This window comes from Micromys minutus (genome assembly GCF_963924665.1).
Source record: "Micromys minutus genome assembly, chromosome: 1".
Classification (NCBI taxonomy): Eukaryota; Metazoa; Chordata; class Mammalia; order Rodentia; family Muridae; genus Micromys; species Micromys minutus.
Window position 1 is genome coordinate 182,909,170 of NC_137969.1, and position 19,413 is coordinate 182,928,582.

Consider the following 19,413-nt stretch of genomic DNA (forward strand, 5'->3'; position numbering starts at 1 on the left):
ACAAACTAAGCTAGAGAGCAAGTGAGGAAGACACTAGGAATTTTCTTCTGGTTCACACAAACATACATACACACACACACACACACACACACACACACACACACACCAACACACACACACAAATGCACACACATACTTACACATTTGCCAATATAAGTTCACACAGAGACACAGAAGAATAGACATCCATATACATGGAAAATTAGTATCTGAATATTTTATTAAAAACATTGAAATAATATTTCCATTTACACATATTTTTCACACTGAAGTATTTATAGCTGTGTGTGTTGGATAGGACTTTCTTAAGATGTTAATGTTAAGGAGAATAAAATATGAATAAATATGAATAAATATGAAAAATATAATGTAATATGCATAAATTTTTACATGGTCTACTTTTAAAAAGAATATAGCTTCTTTTGAACAAAAATTTGTACCTGTGGATTAATAGTAATGATGATCACAAGCACTTTCATTATAATAATAGGTACTAATATAATACATCAAATAAACAGTTACAAAATATATGTTACTCATAAAGATAAGAATCAACTTACACAGGAATCACTCTAATTTCCATAAATAGCAATTGATGTTATAAATCAACTATAGATGCTTGTAGAAAAAAATCCCTAATGAACCCAAATGTCCTCATCTATGGACTCAACTCTTTTGATTCCAATGGAATTTAGAAATGAGCCTTAAATTTAGAGCAGAAAACCAGGTTTAAAATTGTCACCCAAACCCAAAGAAATTCAAAAACTTGAAGCTAGAGCACATTAAATTGTCACGGTAGCTGTAGTGATATCCAAATGTTATTGATATGACCGGAAGCTACAAGGGTACTAATATCTAGCCCAAACATGAAGCCTATAGATGCAAATGCTCTGTTGAATGTATGAATTGACTCCTGTGCATAGGCATCTGTACTATAAAATATAATTATAAAATGAAAAAAGGCTTAAAATATATTTTAACTGTGTAAGATTTGTAAATTAAAAGTTGAATTGAGAAATCAAGACCTACCTTAAGGAGATAGTTGTGGTTCACTAGGGCATTGTGTACTCTACAATATTTTCCAGGCCATTTGTAGGTTAGCACAAGTTTTTGGTAGCAGTCTGGTGAACAGAAATGATACCCATCACCTTTAGATTAAAATGTATAAGTCCAAGTATGTGACCCTTAACCTCTCTATTTCGCTCCCTCCTGCAGCATATTGCAGAGTCTTGCTGAGATGTCTAACCCACAATTCACAGCATCAATAGCTGTCTAGAAAGTCAACCATCTTGAACAAGAATTTGAAAGAATGAAAATGGAAACATTTGTTATTGCAATAAGATGTGGAAGTTAACTGACTATGACAGCATTATCTACAGCATTCTAAAAATACACCTGGTTTGCTTTCCTCCACAAGACCACTGCCAAACAAACTCTTTCAAGCATATCAACAGATAATTAACAGTGATGCTTCTGTTGCACCGGGGGATAACTGGATGTCTTCAACAAGGATGCATTGCTTTTCCAGGAATTTCCTGTGCCTGTTTGAGATCTTGCACGGCAGGTTTCCAGGTGTGGTGCCATACTGTGAAGCTCCAAATCATGGGGTCAAAGAGGATCAACTTACAGAGCAATTTCAAGTCTTACATCATTTTGACAGATCTATATGTAATTTGGTACCTATTTGCAAAGAAAGGAATAAGTGAGGTAAAAAATTAAGCGAATACTCACATTCTCTAGCTCAGCAATGAGGAAAATATGAAGTCAACTACACAGACCATATGAAACACAGAAGTAGTTACACAAAGAAAGTAAAACGAAAGGAATTTACTTTCAATGATATATTCTCATTAGTTTAAATTAATAGTATATATCTATTTTCCAATGACATTAGTGTAAATTATTATTAATTGTACATATTTTTGAAGTTTGGGATGCACTTAATCTTCTTTTAATAGCTAACTTTATCACTTTGGTGTCACAGGTTGCTCTTCTTTATTTTTCTCTTTTTCTCCCTCTTACCTTCCACATCTACCTCCACTTTTACTCTTTTCTTCTCCTCACTCTCTTTCTCCTTAGAAAAAGAGAAATTTTTCAGGACTATCAACCCACCTTGACATATGAAGTTGCAGTAATATTAGGTGCATCATCTTTTATTGAGGGTATACTATATAGCTCAGTCAGAGAAAAGGAATCCAAAGACAAGCAGCAAAGTCAAAGATAGCCCCTACTCCCACCATTAAAATTCCTTTTAGAAGACTAAACTCCACAACTGTTACATGAGTGCAGAGGGCCTCAGTCTGTCCCATGTGTGCTTTCTGGTCAGCAGTGCAATCACTATGGATTCCTATGGGCCCAGGTTAATTGATACTGTAGGTTCTATTGTGGTGTCTTTGACCCCTATGGCTCTATCAAACCTTCTTAGTACCCTTCCATAAGACTCCCCAAGTCCAATCTAATGTTTGGCTGTGGGTTTCTGCATCTGTTTCCATCAGTTTCTTGGTATAGATGCTCTGATTACAATTCTGCTAGGCACCTTTCTGCAAGTATAGCAGAATATCATTAATGGTGTGAGGACACCATGGCATGGACTTCAGGCTTGGCCAGTCATTCATTGGTCATTCCTTCAATTTCTGCTACATGTTTACCCTTGCACTTTTTGTAGACAAGACCATTTGAGTCTGAAGATTTTATGGCTGGTTTGGTGTCCTGATTCATGCATTAGAACTCTTGCCTGATTACAGAAGATGATCTATTCAGGCTCCATATTCTCCATTGCTAAGAGTATTAGCTAGGTCACCCATATAAATTCCTGGAAGTTTTCATTGTCCTAGCTCATCCCAAAGTTGCCCATGCCTAATCCAGCTGCCTTTTCAAGTACTTTCTCCCTTTCCTTTGACCACTTAATTTCTCTAGTTCCCATTACCCCCCCTTCCCTACTCAGTCTTCTCCATCCACACACCCCTAATGTCTATTTGATTTCTACTTCTCAGTGAGATTCAAGTGTTCTTCCCTTGGAGCCTCCTTGTGGATTGTAGCATGGCTACCCTGTAATTTATAGTTAATATCCACTTATGAGTGAGTATATATTATATTTCTCTCTCTAGGTCTGGGTTACATCACTTAGGGTGATTTTTTCCCATTCCACCCATTTTTCTCGAACATTTCATTATGTCATATTTTTTAATAGCTGAGTAATATTCCACCATGTAGATATACCACAATTTCTTTATCCATTCTTCAATTGAAGGTCAACTAGGTTGTTTCCTGTTTCTGGCTATTACTCATGAAGCTACTATTCACATAGTTGAGCAAGTGTCCTCGTGGCATGGTGAAATATCTTTTGAGTATATAGGAATGATAGTAGCTGGAGCTTATGTTAGAATTAATCCCAATTTTCTGAGAAACTACCAAATTGATTTCCAGATGGTTTTCCAGTGGTTTTACAATTTTGAACTCCCACAAGCAATGCACCAACATTCCTCTTAAACCACATCCTTACCAGCATGAGCTGTCACTTGAGGTTTTGATCTTATCCTTTCTGACTGACGTAAAATTGCCTCTCAGGCTTATTCTGCTTTGAATTTCCCTGTGACAAAAGATGTTGCGCATTTCATTTAGTTCTCCTTAGCCATTAGAGATGCGTTTGTTGAGAATTTTCTGTTTAGATCTGGACCTCATTTTCATGAGGTTATTTGGTGTCAAGTTTCAACTACCTGAAAATGATATGATAGTATATATAAGCTACCACAAAAATTCTACCAGGAACCTTCTACAGCTGGGAAATAGGTTCAGCTATGCAGCTGGATACAAAATTAACTATAGTATCCCTCTTATATACAAATGATAAACAGGCCGAGGAAAACATTAGGTAAACAACACCCTTCATAGCATTCAGAAATAATCTAAAATATCTTTGTGTAGCTTTAACCAAGCAAGTGAAAGACTAATATGTTAAGAATTTCAAGTCTCTGAAAAAAGAAATTAAAGAAGAAATAAAAAGATGGAAAGATTGCCCATGCTCCTGGTTCTGTAGAATTAACACAGTAAAAATTGCCATCTGACCAAAAGTAGTCTACAGATTCAATGTAATTATCACCAAAATTCCAACACAATTTTTAAAAGTACTTTTAAGAACAATACTCGGCTTCAAATGGAAAAATAAAGCACAAGCACAATAAACATAAAAGCCCCAGAATATTTAAAATAGTTTCATAAAATGAAAACAAAATTTCTGGATAGAATTTATGGATGTACTTGATAGGGGTATCACTACCCCTGTTTTCAAGCTGGACTACAGAGCAATAGTAATAAAATTCACATAGTGTTGGCATAAAAATAGACAGGTTGATCAATTTCATTGAATTGAAGACATGAAAGTAAACCCACATAGCTATGGTCACTTGTGTGTTTTTTTTGGGTTTTTTTTTTGTTTGTTTTTTTTTTTTGTTTTGTTTTGTTTTTGTTTTTGTTTTGAGAAATAAGCCAGAACAATACAATGTGGGGGTATCTTCAGCAAGTGTTGCTGGTCTAAGTAAAGTTTTATATGAAGAAGAATGCAAATAAATTTAGATCTATCATCGTGCACGAAACTCAAGTCCAAATAGAACCAAGTTTTTAACATAAAACAAAATGCTATAAAATAGAGTGAAAGGAATTGGGGAACAGCCTTCAAGACATAGGCACAGAAAACCACTTCCTGAACAGACCAGCAACAGCTCATGCAGTAAGATCAACTATTAATAAATAAACTGGAAAGCTTCTGTAAGGCAAAGGGCATAGTCAAAAGGGCAATTTATCTTACAGCAAGACTTCATTTACAGTGCTAAATTCCAAGTGCTCAGTCCCCATATGAGCCTGTATTTGACAGTGAAGCTCAAGGTGAAAGCTAAATTTATTCAGCATTTGCTGAAATTTTATTGTATATTGTAATGTGCACATTTACAACATTTAGCTTCCTTAATAATAATATTCATGTTGAAATAAATGTTGCGGGGGCTGGAGAGATGGCTCAGCGGTTAAGAGCACTGACTACTTTGAGTCAGGTCCAAAGTTCAGTTCCCAGCAACCACATGGTGGCTCACAACCATCTGTAATGGGATTGGATGCATCTTCTGGTGTGTCTGAAGACAGCTACAGTGTACTCCAATATGTAAAGTAAAGTAAATATATATATATATATATATATATATATATATATATATATATATATATATATATATATATATATAAAGAAATAAATGTTGCTATAAAATTCAAGAGTGTTAGAGCTATGATCCAAACAAGTCTCAGTTTTATTCCTCAAGATGAAAGAAAAAATCTAAGAAAGAAAGCTTCATGTGACTCCCAAGTATTTCAAGAAAGGACAATGAATCCCTGAAATGAATTAATAATGTTGGTGATGGAAAGAAGACAGCACTGGTGAATATGAAAGAGATTCGATTGAGATTACTACTTTCTTGTATTTTTTAAGGGAAAAAGAGAAGTACAGATTTGTTAAATTATCGAAAGCTCTATGTAGAAAGAGAGATTAAAATGGCTTTCTGTCACCTGAGATCAGTATTTGGCAAACTTTTTGTCAGCGAGATTATTAGCACATTGTATTATTTTAATCCTTACTTATTATATCAGTCACCTATGCTAGATGAAAATAAAAATGATCTAGCAATTGCTATTGTCTTAAAAGGTTATATATACAGCACACTTATGGCTGTATTGGCCAGCATTTACTGATGTTGCAAAACGTAGAAGATGATAGCTAACAACAAACACAGAACCTAAAGTATATGGTTAGGCGGCACAGCTAGGTTCTCCCCTGTAGACTCCTCTTCTGTCCCAGGTTTCTGGCTTGTGTCAGAAATGCCCTCCTTAACTGATTTCCTTTATCTCCTTAAACTCTCACCCCTCCTGCCCCTCATACCTGCTATCCACACTGTTCCTGTACTCATACCCTGTTCAACCCAGTTCCCTTTATCCATCTACCCCATCCCAGATGTCTATTTTATTTCGCCTTCTGAGTTAGATTTAAGCATCCTCCCTTGTGTCCTCCTTGTTACTTAGCTTCTTCGGGTTTTAGGACTTTAACACGGGTTTCTTAGACTCACAGGGCATGGGCTCCCAGAGACTGGACCACTACCTAAAGAGTGTTTTATGTCTTTATGGCCTAATGTCTAATGGCTAAATGTCTACTTATAAGTGAGTGCTAACATGTATGTCCTTTTGGGTCTGAGTTACCTCACTCAGGATGTTATTTTCTAGTTTGATTCATTTGTCTGCAAATTTTATGATGGCCTTGATTTTAATAGCTGAATAGTATTCCATTGTATATTGTCTTTACCCATTCTTTAATTGAAGGAAATCTGGGTTATTTGTAGTTTCTGGCTATTATGACTAAACTTGCTATAGACATAGTAGAACAACTCTCCTTGTGGTATAGTGGGACATCTCTTGGTTAATTTTTCAGGAGTAGTATAGCTGGGGCTTGTGGTAGAACTATTGCCAACTTTCTGAGAAACCATCCAATTGATTTCCAACATGGTTGCACAAGAAGCTGATGTGGCCACATCCTGTAGCTAGAATGGGATTTCCAGTAGAGGGAAATGGATGACAACCTATCCACAAAACCTTCTAATCAAAATGTGTTCTGTCTTCAGGATATGCAGAGATAGAGATGGTATGGAGATTGATGCTATCAAGTGGCTGAACCAAGTTGATACCCACAGATTGGAATAGTGCCAACCCTTGATACTATTAATGATACTGTGCTACATTTGCAAATGGGAGCCTAGTATAACTGTTTTCTGAGCAGATTCATTCAGCAGCTGAAACAGAGGTAGAGACCTACTGCAAAACATTAGGCAGAACTTACGAATTCTAGCGCAAGAGTGGAAAGGATTGAGGGAACTGGAAGGGTCAAAGGCACCATAAGACCTACAGAATCAAGTAAACTGTGGGCATAGGGCTTCACAGAGACTGAACAACCAAAGAAGAAGCATTCATTTGCTAGACTGAGGTCCCTTATATATATGTAGTTGATGTCTTGGAGTGGGTCCCCAATTGGAGCAGTGGCTGACTGGTTCTGTTTTCTCTCTTTGGATCCTTTTTCTTTATATGGGTTGACCTATCTGGCTTCAGTGGGAGAGGATGGCCTAGTCCTGCTATGAAGTGATGTAGAAAAGCAGTTTGGAAACTGTGGGGGGGGGTCTTTTCCTTCCTAGAGGAGAAGGAAAGGGGAGAGTGGAGAGGAGTGTAGTAGCATGCTGGGATTGGAAGAAGAGGAGAGAGAGGATAATAATCTGCAAGTAAAGTGTATGAATAAGCAAGTTGAGGGAAAATATATAGCAGCAATGGGGAAACATATTTGAGTGACTGTGATCCTAATTTCCAAAAGGACTCAGCTTTTGACTCAGATCAAATAACATTTGTAATTTCTTCAGACAGAATGGAAGAGCTGACTCACAAGAAAACTTGAAGAGCTAAAGCATCTCAGGAGCAGAAAGAAGCAGGCCTTACAGGTTTTGGATCAGTACAGCTGCTATAGTGTTGAATTATAATTATGCTTGTTTAATTTGATACACAAACACACACAAACACACAAACACACACACAGACACACATACATATATAAACACAGATACAAAACAGCAGTTTTAATGCAGTCATTATATTTGGCCATCTTTAAAAATATATCCTCAAAAATTGGGGCAGAACACTACATATGCTGTGTATCAGGAGGGAACTGTTAGATTACTGACATTCATGAAGGCCCCTATTAGTGTGAATGGTAAATGTTACTACAGTATATTATGCATTATGTATTACTAAGATTATGGGTTTATTCAGTTACACCCAAGTTTTAGTCTTTAGTGATTTATATTATTGAAAACTAATAATTACAAAGCTTAATTAACATGGTGTTCTGTAATTTAGGCATCATTGTCTCCCTTAAAGATTATAGGGCAAGAACCTCTCTCAAGAACACCAGTGGGTTCTTCTGTAGTCTGAGTTCTCAGGAAAGTTTATTTATTATACATGCAGTATCATGTCACACACACAAGCCTTTGGTTTCTAATAGTTGTACTGAAAAATGTCTGTTAAGCATTTTTTCAGAGAAATCCTTTTTCCTGGGTACCTACCTTATTGAGCACCTGTGTCTGATGAGGTCAACTTGGGTTTTGGCAGTGATCTAAGCTGCAGGTAACTTACTCAAACCATGATGACTATTGAAATCCGGCTTATTTCCTTTCAAATACTGTTATCCTAACAAAGAGAAATATCATCCTTTAAAAACAAATGAAATGTTTAACAAAAAAGTATTTGATGAGAATGACTTTGAATCCATGGACTTATCAGCTGTAGAGTGCCTATAAATAAAAGTAATGACATCTATGAAATCCAGTTCACGAGACGTATTGAGCCTCTTTATATAAACTTAGAGTGAGCATTAAATGCCTGATTGGAACTATATTAATATGGCTGAAGCGCAGGCTTCAGTGATTTGATTCATAAACCAAGCTCTAAGTGGAAGAGTAACTTAAGAATATTCTACAACTTGATGAAGTATAAAAACAAAAACACAGAAGAATAACATATACTGATGCCAACATCGCATTAGTCATGCCAGACTCTGAAAGACAGAAATCTCAGACAGAAGACAGTTTCACCTGGAATTCCAGTCTTGGGTTTCAATAGAATTTTTGTTTTCTGAGATTTACGAACTCATTCTCAACTCAGTACATTTAAAAGTATACAGCATTGCCTTTATTACATAGGACGAATAAAATGTTCAATTCTCTTAACTGGTTCAGAGAAATAAAATAGTTATTAGTTTAATGATAATTGCATATGGTATAGTGTAGAGCACTTTATTCTGAGCTCTTTTACACTGATTGCTCTATGCACCTACATTTAGATATGAAAATAAAGCATTTTTAAAATCATAAGATGTTAAAAAGTCTTGATTTTAACGAAACAGCATAAATAAGGAATAGAAATAAAATATATGCAAATATTTTAATTTAAAATTTTCAGGCAAGCAGGGTTTAAACACATATATTTTAACCACATTGCAGTTTGAAGCATTTTGAAGTCTAGGATTCTGTTGAGATCTTCCCGATTTTAATGCTCTCCAGAATTTAAGACATTTAAATTATGAAATGTATATTTCATAAAACACTTAGGGGTTGAACGTAATTAGAATCATGGCTGAGACTGATTAAATATGATCTGAACTTCTAATAAAATATTTTAAGTTCAACTTGATTAAAAATGATGTCTTTCAGAGCACTAGTTTATCAAATGTTCTAGATTTTAAATATAAATATTTGTATATATATGAAGTATATTTCAAATATATGTCTCAAATCCATATGTATATTTCAATTACATCATAACTATATATATATACATATATGCTTATATGTATATGTGTGTATTTATGTCTCATGAACTTAGGAAGAGCTATAGATTTTAATCATAGATTAGTAATAATTTACAATAATTTTTATTATTATGAAATGTCAAATAGAATAACATAAAAATATTAAAATATTTAAAAACCTAGATAAAGCATAGGTATAGTACATCACTTAAATATTGTAATTCATAATGCTCAGAGAAAGGTAATTCCTTATTTAATTGAAATGGAGTATATAATAAATCATTTAGGCTGCCATTAAGTCCTTAGAATATTTTATTTTTAAAACTTTATTTTCAAAGAATAGATGGAGGAAATAATTGTGTTTCTTGAGGGAATACAACACCAATGGCATTTATATGCAAAATAAGTTTCTGAGGCAATCCTCATGTTCCACTTACTCATCAAAGCCTCAGACATTATATGTACCATGTACAGTGAGATGAAAAAAATTCTGGAACTTAATTCTTGTCATTCCTTAATCAACTTTTAAGTCACCATGAATCTTGAAATAAAATTGAATATGTTCGAACACTTTTTGGATAAGAGATTCTATTTTTATAAATATTCTTTTAGTGTTGACTTTCATGCCATTTGGTTAGACCAACCAATCGACATACTAAACGTTGAGGATTCTAATCATTGTTTAAATAGGTATGATTATGTGTCTCCACAAGAGCTATTTCCTATACTCTTTAATGCATGCCTTCATATTAGATATTTATGATGACACAACAGTTTTTTTCTGGAATACTGAAATACATGTTTATGAAGAGTAAACATTATAGCACAAATGACACAGATACTTTGGTTGTTTGAGTTTTTACAATTCACCTTACTACTGAGAAGTCATTGGATTATGTAAAATACAAATATTAAAACGACCACTGATGAAAGTGCTGTATTTTCTTTCTGTTGTTTCTACATTAAGACCTAAAAGGAATAATCTAGAATATAAAAATAAAAATTCTGCATCATTGCAAATGCTCTAAGAACGTGAAGTTTTAGAAAGTTATAAAATAGTAGTATTTAAACATGAAGAAGTTTTGAAAACCATATTTAACTTTGAAAGCAATAAGCTTTGGCCCCTTTTGCTTTTTAGCACCCTTTTTCTTTTTCATGACATTTTGCTTATAATATACTTTATATTAGAAATCTGAACTCATCGTTCTGAGAGTTATTTAATGTTTTGTGCCTCCAAGTTAAAAAACCCTTTCTTGATAATGTTCTGTAAATTCATGCCTTTGGAAGCTCTTCTTTCCTTTTCTAACTTTTTTTCCCTCTTCTTTCCCAGATTACTGGCCTCACATTTCCAGAGAACTACTGACAAGGAAGGTTTTAGAAGAATTTCTGGACATGCTGTTAACATCTGTATGATGTAGAGAATAAAGTGGGGAAGAAAAAAAAAAAACACAGCCACTGGGCAGGCGCACCAAATGCCAGCTTCGATGGAAGTCAAACTTTATTTTTGTTAGTTACTCTTACCTGCAACATACCAGTTAAATGTAGCTCTTTGTTACTAATAGCTTTGCTTTATTTTATAGAATAAGACCTCTATGGCTCTTGTTAACCAGTGTCTACAGGTGAAGTATGTTTTGTCAGTCCTATCTGACACTTTCTACATTGCTTTTTCTTGAGGGATCTTACACTATGCAAATATTTTATTTTGTTTATTAGAGGAATTGCTCAAATTCCAGTTTGAATAAAACGTTAATGCTTTCAGAACCCAGGGTCCATTGATGTGCTATGGGAGTATATCGAGGAACTTTATCATTATACTTTATCGCTCTGCCTTTAATATCACAGAGCATATTGAAATCATAAAAAAAGCAGAAACTGAAAAATACATCCTGATCTTACATGACAGATAGGTTTCCCACTCTCTTTTGTAATTCTTAAAAAGCCAAGGTGAGCAGTGACTGAAGAAATAGTCTTAAGCTTTAAGTCCAGCAAAGCATCCTGCCAGCATCCGAAGCTCTTAATAACCACGCACCCCAAAAATGCTCAGCACCCCTTTTTAGGATTAGATTCCGAAATTACAGGCAGAGAACCTTACCGTCAAAGGCTTGCTGCAGGCTCCAGTTCAGCCTCAGACTGAAAGGTTGAGCAGCTGGTGAACAAAAGTTTTAGGTTCCTTTTTTTCCTCCTAACGAAGTCTGCAAAACTAATTTCCCTCAAAATAGGGCTCAATTTCCGTTAAAGAAAGCAGTGCTTACAAATCTTGGAATTCCTGATCAACCCCCACTCCACCCCATCTCTAAGTAGTGAAAAACAATTCGACTTTTCACACGGATGCTAAAGTTTACTTAGAAATCTTTTTTTTTTTTTTTTTCTGGAGAACCTCTTAAAATAAAGGGCAACAGACTCAAGATGCCAGCAGGACCTGCAGAGGGAAGGGACACTCCTCCAAAATTAATCAATACCTTTTCCTAATTTGAACCAGATGTCTAGTTCAGGTTGCTGTACTCATTAATCCCATTAGCAATTTCAAAGACTTGGCCATCCTTTTCTGGTCACCCAGACAATAAACATATGGCAGTTAACCATAGTGGCACCCTCAGTAAGCTACTGCAGACATCCTCCTGGTAGACACTTCACAGAAAGGACCAGGCTTTCCTGCGGCTCATTCTCCAAAGCTTGTTGTAGTTTAAAGACAGGACCTCCAGTAGACTCTGGCTGGCCAAGCCAATGACTGTGTCAACCCCAACCCCAGCTCTCACAAATTCACCAGTGGCAAGGTATCTAGTTCATGCCCAGGAGCGCAGGCTGTAAGCCCGGGGAAAATGAACCATCATTACAGCAGGGTCAACTCTGAGAGAATGTTTACTCTCTGTTTAAAACAGAAAGGCGGCTAGGAATGGAACTTATGCAAAGAGTGGTCTGTAAGCTAAAGAAGGATTTCTTTCCTAATAGGAGAGGAGAGAACTGTGAATTCCTCCTGTAGGGTTAGGCTAGGAAGGATGAAGCTGGAGCAACTTATACTTGCTCTTTTGATGTTTCTTCCAGTTGTTCCTGACCCCCCCCCCCCGCCCATGAGCGAATAGAATTTGAGCAAACTGGAGTGGTAAAGAGGTAGGGTGTGGGGATGAAGGAAGGAGGACATCACTGGGAGTGTTCAAGGCGCCAGAACCTGCATACATCTCTGCTTAAAGAGCGGCACGGCACGCTGTATATCTCTCCTTTCTGTATGCAGAGTAGCTCCCACTATCCTCGGTGCCCAGTCCTACATACAACCTCCTCCCTGACAGGAGAGGTGGGGGGAGGGTTCTAACAATCTATCCTCGGACGCCTAAAAGGGAAAAAAAACATAAGGTGCCCCTGGACTCTGAAACTGCAAGTTGCCTCGGAGTTTGAAAAGCTAGACTGCTTTAGCTCTTGAACTCTAATAAAGTTCTCTGTGCTCTGCAAATTCAGGGGGCACCTGCAGGTGACCCCAACCCCCACCGGGGCTGAAAAATCTAGATCCCAAGCCTGAGACACTGGGTGCTGGTTTGGCAGAGTCAGCCCAGTGCCTCTGTGTCTGGCCATAGGAACGCATAGGACAGATCCTGGTGGCCCTCAGCGACCCGACCTAGGCTCTGGTCGCGCCACTAGCAGTTGTGGAAGCTCCCAGGACCCGATGGGCATGGGCGGACTTTCCTGTCTTGCCAGCAATTGGGAACTGGAAATGAGAGAGCACGGTGGCAAGCTGACTGAACGGGAGTTTTGGAGGGAGTTTGCATGTGGTCAGCGCTGGGCTCCTAAGCCAGCCCCCAGCTCACATTACACTCTATTTATAACCTCTCGGAGCCATTCCCCCCCCCCCCCCCCGAAAGCAGTTCTCTGGGACCACCTTCTTTTGGCTTCCACCTCTCCCACATTTGACATCTGAGCAGCTGCAAGGGAAGATCCAGCAGGTCCTAGTGTTTATACGTGCAGGAGACTGGCCGCTAAGGCTCAGGACTGGGATTAGCCGGCTTTTCTGAAACGCGTGCGGCTTTTACATTAGGAGTGAGGGGGGAAAGTCCTAAGATTTCTAGTGAAAAGTGACAGCGCTTGGTGGACTTTGGGACCTTCGTGAAGTCTTCTGCCTGGAAGCCGAAACTTGCATGCCATGGAACACCCCCTCTTTGGCTGCCTGCGCAGCCCTCACGCCACCGCGCAAGGCTTGCACCCCTTCTCTCAGTCTTCTCTGGCCCTCCATGGAAGATCTGACCACATGTCCTACCCTGAACTCTCCACATCTTCCTCGTCTTGCATAATCGCGGGATACCCCAATGAAGAGGGCATGTTTGCCAGCCAGCATCACAGGGGGCATCACCACCACCACCATCATCACCATCACCACCACCAGCAGCAGCAGCACCAGGCTCTGCAAAGCAACTGGCACCTCCCGCAGATGTCCTCCCCGCCAAGCGCGGCCCGGCACAGCCTGTGCCTGCAGCCTGATTCGGGAGGGCCCCCGGAGTTGGGGAGCAGCCCTCCAGTCCTGTGTTCCAACTCATCTAGCCTGGGCTCCAGCACTCCTACCGGAGCCGCGTGCGCACCAGGGGATTATGGCCGTCAAGCGCTGTCACCAGCAGAAGTGGACAAGAGAAGTGGCAGCAAGAGGAAAAGCGACAGCTCAGGTGAGTGCCAGCAAAACAAGCCTGGGGAGAGTGCGCTCTGAGCTAGGAATGTGCGGGGAGGTGCTGGACGGGACCTTTCTTGTAGAAAGACAAACTAAGAAGCTGCTAGCCTTTCCTCGCTCCAGTGGCTGAATTGATCCTTGCAGCGTAGCGTCGGCCCTGTAATTCAGGAGCACGTGTTTCACTGAAGTTAATATATCTACATCCAGCCATTCAAAGCCCTCCGAGATCGCAAATCAGTTTTCCAGACGTGGTGAAGAAAGAGCAAGGGACACTATGCGAAATTGGTTAAGGAGCGTGGCGGTCCATCCACGGGTTGGGAGGGGTGTTCTCCTTTGGATGCTGCATCCTCTGGGCGTGCTTGCATGTGTGCGTGTGCTCCTGCATGCGGTTCTCCTCGACTTTTTCCTTTCCAATTCCCACCTCTGAAAAGCTCGACTTTTCCTATCCTTAACTGAGTTTCCACATTATTGAGCAATATCTTGAACTTTAACTGGATTTGACAAAATACCCCCCCCCAAAAAAAGAAAGAAAAAGTGCAAATAAAATGGGCAAAAAGAAAAAGAAAAGATACTCAAAACATTTTTTTGTACATTTAGCTTTCAGAATTCCTTAAATAGCACCTTACTTAAATGATATTTATAAAACCTATTTATTTGGCGAAAAAGACATTTTCTAGTAATCTAGAAGTGTATAAGTAATATATCTGAAAATTGTGGAAAAAATAGATAAGGACTTGATGAAACAGTCTTCTGATAATTGTCTTACACTCATATGGTGCTAACCTAGGAGAAAACAAAACAAGCAAAAAACCCAAGTCAACCAACCAACCTAAACGAAACTTTTGAACTTCAAGAGCAGAAACTAAAAAGCTTTCATCAGTTGAGTAGTGCTTAGAGATGCAGTGGAGAGAGCTGATGGACAGAGCTCTGAGAGTGATGGAAGAAGACAAGAAGGTGTGGGTAACTTGAGCAGCCTAACAAAAGAGGTGCCTCCCAGAAGAATTCAGGGGCCTGAGAGTTCAATAGCCAGTGTATCCTGGAAGCCCAGCGAAGCTGAAAATTTCCAGGAAATACAAAACCCTTAACTATATTTTCCATTGTAAATATGTTTTGCTTTCTTGCTTCCCTTCTTTTTTCTTTCCTTCTCTCCTTCCTTCCTACCTACCAACCTTTTCTCCTTTCCTTCTTTCTTTATTTCATTTTTTCTTTTATTGAACCTTCTCTGTAATTACAAGGCAATCTGGATATTTGGAAGATGTCACTTAACTAGTGTAATGTTTGCTTTTATTCAGTCATCTGTGTTAGTGCCTTGGGATTTAGAACATATCATTCTAGGCAATGGTATGAAGAATTGAAAAAAAAAATAGCATTTTAAAGAATTTAGACAAGGTGTTCTGCAGTGTAGGAGAGTAAGGGCTGTGTATTTTGTAACATACTAAAAGATGATAGAAACTTTTCTTGACCTCAGTGTGGGGTGACTCCTTCCTTTCTTACTGTCGAACCTGTAATTTTCTATGTTCAGGGTGAACTTTTAATGCTCCATCATGATTAGTTATGTCTAAGAACATTTCCAGTACTGTCATTCTGTTTAGTGGTAATTGCTGACTGTATGTGGAATCCCAAGATACTGAAAAGGTTTCTAAGAAGGCATTAGAATGCACTGAGCATTTATGAGCAGAGACACTTGAATTGCCTCCGCAGGTTGGTAGCTGCTTAAGCCCTGGTTCCGTGTTTTCTTTCCGCAAGAAGAAATCTGTGCTGCTTCTTAGCGCCACCAATGCCCTAAATATTATTTGCACACATGAAGAAGTTTTTGTTCAGGCGCAAGTGATTTTTGGTTGGGAAAACAGGGAGAGTGAGACTAAAAACTATCTTTTAAAATATATTTTAATAGAAACGGTCTTAATATTGACTAACAGTGGTTTCCATCACCTTTATCGGGGCAAGTAAGTACACAGCTAAGTAAAACTTGTTTTTGTGTTGTGAAACTCACTTAAACAGCAAAGCAAGTAAAGAAAATAAACATTTTGCCAACTTCATAAAGTTACAAGGATGGAAAATACAATCAAAAGGAAGGATAATGTCATTGGGGTTGACATAGAATGAATGTTTATTCCTATTGATAGACTATCAAAGTCAAGCATCAATTTTCTTGGTACACTATTGAAAATAAAATCCACTTCTTCAGGCTCTGAGTTAATATTGATTGGATCATAGATATGTTTAACTTCAAGCCATTCTTTGCCCTATTTCAATTTACGCTGCAAAAATTTAATTCAAGGTCAAATCATTTCATAGCATTATGAAAACATTTGGACTTATGAAACAGCAAAGTAACAGAAAATCGTTATAATCCCATTTTGTTATTGATACATAAGCCTTACTTGGCACAGTTTAGCTATTGCATCACTTCAAAATTAATTGCCATTCAATAAATTATATTAGACAATCTGAAATTTGGGACTTTATTAGATGAAAATTAAATCGTGCACGGTATCAATTATTTATTGAGGCATTTTGTAATTACTTGTATTTAGAGTTGGCATTGTAGACAGTGCCTCAATCTATGGCAATGTTGGAACCAAGTGTCCATATACCTGAATGTAATACCAGTGTGTGTGTGTGTGTGTGTGTGTGTGTGTGTGAGAGAGAGAGAGAGAGAGAGAGAGAGAGAGAGAGAGAGAGAGAGAGAGAGAGATATCTTGGTTAATTTCTAATAATCACCAGGAGATAGTGTTAAACAAACAAATCATGTATAAACCTTACACTTTTTCCATAGTAATAATGCAACAATTTCAATATAAAATCCTGTTTAAAATTTCTGTTCTGAAAATCCACATGAAAGCAGACTTACACAAATCCAGAAAGCTTACTAGTAGAGAAGCAAATGTTTATAGACTTTAGACTTCCATTATAGTTAATTAACAATTAAAATGGCCAATTTTAAGAGAAATTTATGACATTTTCATAGTATGTGCTCAACATTTTTATAACCTTGAGCCAGCTCTCCTTTCCAGCAATGTTAGCAAAGCTGACATCTGTCACTCCTTCAAAGGGTCTCTTAAAGTTACAACTGTGCTTAAAACAATCAGTACGAGCCAGGTGATTCTGAAAAATGTCTATAAATACTGCGAACTTCTTGGCTTCAATTACACAAAGCAATATATTAGTGGGCATGAATTGCTCAGTTTTGTTAAAATAGATGTGCTCACTTAATCTCACTAGCTTTTATGCCGTTACTGCATACCATTATTGTATACATATTCTGTAGACAGTTTAGATTAATGAAAATAAACACATGCTTTTATTTTAAGGGATAAATTTATAATGTTATCCATTCAAAAAATGCAATGAATAATTTGAAATGTGGATTTTTTTGGCTCGAGTCATATTATATTTTTGTAAAGTTACAAATATTTACAGATATTATAACACAAAACATCTAGTTCCAAATTATGTCACTCTCTGTGTATTACTATAAAGAATGGTGAGTGTTGTATCTAAACTATACTTCAAGCTAACCTCAGAAAATGTTAGTTCCCCTAACCTATTGTTACGTATTTTAATAATCATGTTTTCTGATAATAAAGCAAACAACTTTGCAATTCATCTGTCTTACTGTAATTTCTTTAGGATAAAACACACAATTTTTAGGTGCTCAGTTATCCAGGAGAATTATGAACAACATAAATATCTATGAATTACAGTATGCAAGATGGCACTGGGAAACTTTCTAGAGTGTTTGACTAATTTTCTGAGACTATTTTAAAATAGTGATCTGACTTAAACAAAAAAATGACAGCAAAACAAATGTAGGTATCAATGACCCACATGCGTGGCCTCAGCTAACCACTCTCAACATCAAGATCAAGAATTCCTTTTCTAGCGAGGTCTTCAAACTTGAAAGTAAGCAAATAGAAAATGCTTGCATTTCCCTGCGGATCTATTTTTTTGGTTATTGTTGTCCATTTTATAGGGAAGAAGAGTCAATGAGAGAAATGGTGGCAAATTAAGATTTTTCTTCTATGTTTGGAAACAGCCCCTTTGCCCTACAGCTAGAGAATATAATTGATATTCATGACAAGGGCTAATCAGTGTAACAAATAGATGTCAAATGAAAATTACTTAGAAAAGGACCATTTTTTTTTCTGTCATGTTTGTCCATTTGAAAGATGTCAGTCTATGAATGAAAAACTGCATATGCATACTTTGAGACTTTTTCAAATAAAAATTATATTACATATAAAGTACGTTTAAATACAACTGTAATTTAAATCTAATTATAATTGGATTTAGATAATATTTTTTCTATAAATTTAAATTAAAAATTTAGGATTTATAATCTGAGCACTGCAGTAAAAGTTTTAAATATCTATGATTGATTAAAGTAGGGGTAGAATATTGATGTAGTAGAAAATAAATTATGTGTAAGAATGTCTTGACATTTTTGTTCAAATATTTGTAATTGGCATCTCTATCAAATTGCTTATAGTTCAAAATTCCAATTTCCTTCACATTCCCTAATTTTTAACAACACCCTTTATAATATAACATTTTTTTTTGCAGAGAATTATCCTGTGAGATGAGAAAAATTGGCAGTTGCCTCATTCTTCATTAATTATAATCATAACTCCAAAAGGACCAATTTTTGCTTGGCCAGTTAAATTGAATTTCCTTCGACACATGGTTTTATGGACTGATTCCAATAATTCGAACTTGTTTAAGAAAAAGACAGACGGAGAGAGTGAGTGAGAGAGAGAGAGTGAGAGAGAGAGTGACAGAGAGAGACAGAGAGAGACAGAGAGAGACAGAGACAAAGAGAGATTACAATGCATGTCATACTTATTTTTTATTTTTTCTATTTATGTTCTGTCGCATATTTTAGTGTATTTCAGACATTGACATATTTTTGGTTAGCATTGATCCTGTTTAAAATACATTAAGACAGCAGAGCACTGAGGTTTATCCTGCGTTGCTATGCTGATTTTTTCAATTTTAATAGATTTTCTTTGTATTTATATTTCAAATGTTATACCCTTTCCCTCCCCCACTACCCTCACTCCTCCTCCTCCTCAAATTGCTTCCATGAAGGTGCTCCCTCTCCCAATCCCCATCTCCACCTCAGTGCCTTGGCTGGTTGATATTGTTTTTAAGGATACTGTGTTGAGTAACTACATTTAACTGTAGCTCTTAAGTGAGGGTGTCACAGCACATAGCTCTGAGCAAAACACGTCATTGCTGTCACATCATCAGTGAGGCTCAGAGGCCGTAGTTATAGTATATTTTACTCTATGTGGCAGAATCGTCCCCAAATGTCCTGGCTCTAGTGTGTAACCCTGGTAATACCTGTTTGAAGACAGCGTAAATCTAAATTTTCGGTGTCTTCTTA

General features: G+C 37.1%; 1 protein-coding gene and 1 long non-coding RNA gene across 2 annotated transcripts in view; one reads left to right on the top strand and one right to left on the bottom strand.

Moving 5' to 3' along the window:
* Nucleotides 1–252: 252 nt before the first annotated feature.
* On the bottom strand, nucleotides 253–11,564 carry LOC308425806. The gene is made up of 4 exons (XR_013975175.1): nucleotides 11,472–11,564; nucleotides 8,132–8,259; nucleotides 3,503–3,712; nucleotides 253–1,680 (listed from the first exon to the last, which is right to left on the bottom strand). It is a non-coding gene; the product is annotated as an uncharacterized lncRNA (long non-coding RNA).
* A 1,737-nt stretch (nucleotides 11,565–13,301) lies between these two features.
* The window catches only part of MEOX2 (mesenchyme homeobox 2), a 50,322-nt gene continuing 44,210 nt past the window's right edge, over nucleotides 13,302–19,413 (top strand). Inside the window, exon 1 of the mRNA XM_080929279.1 lies at nucleotides 13,302–14,022. Coding sequence (XP_080785405.1) covers nucleotides 13,509–14,022 — 514 coding nt within the window. The 5' untranslated portion in view covers nucleotides 13,302–13,508. The remainder of the gene's footprint in view (nucleotides 14,023–19,413) is intronic.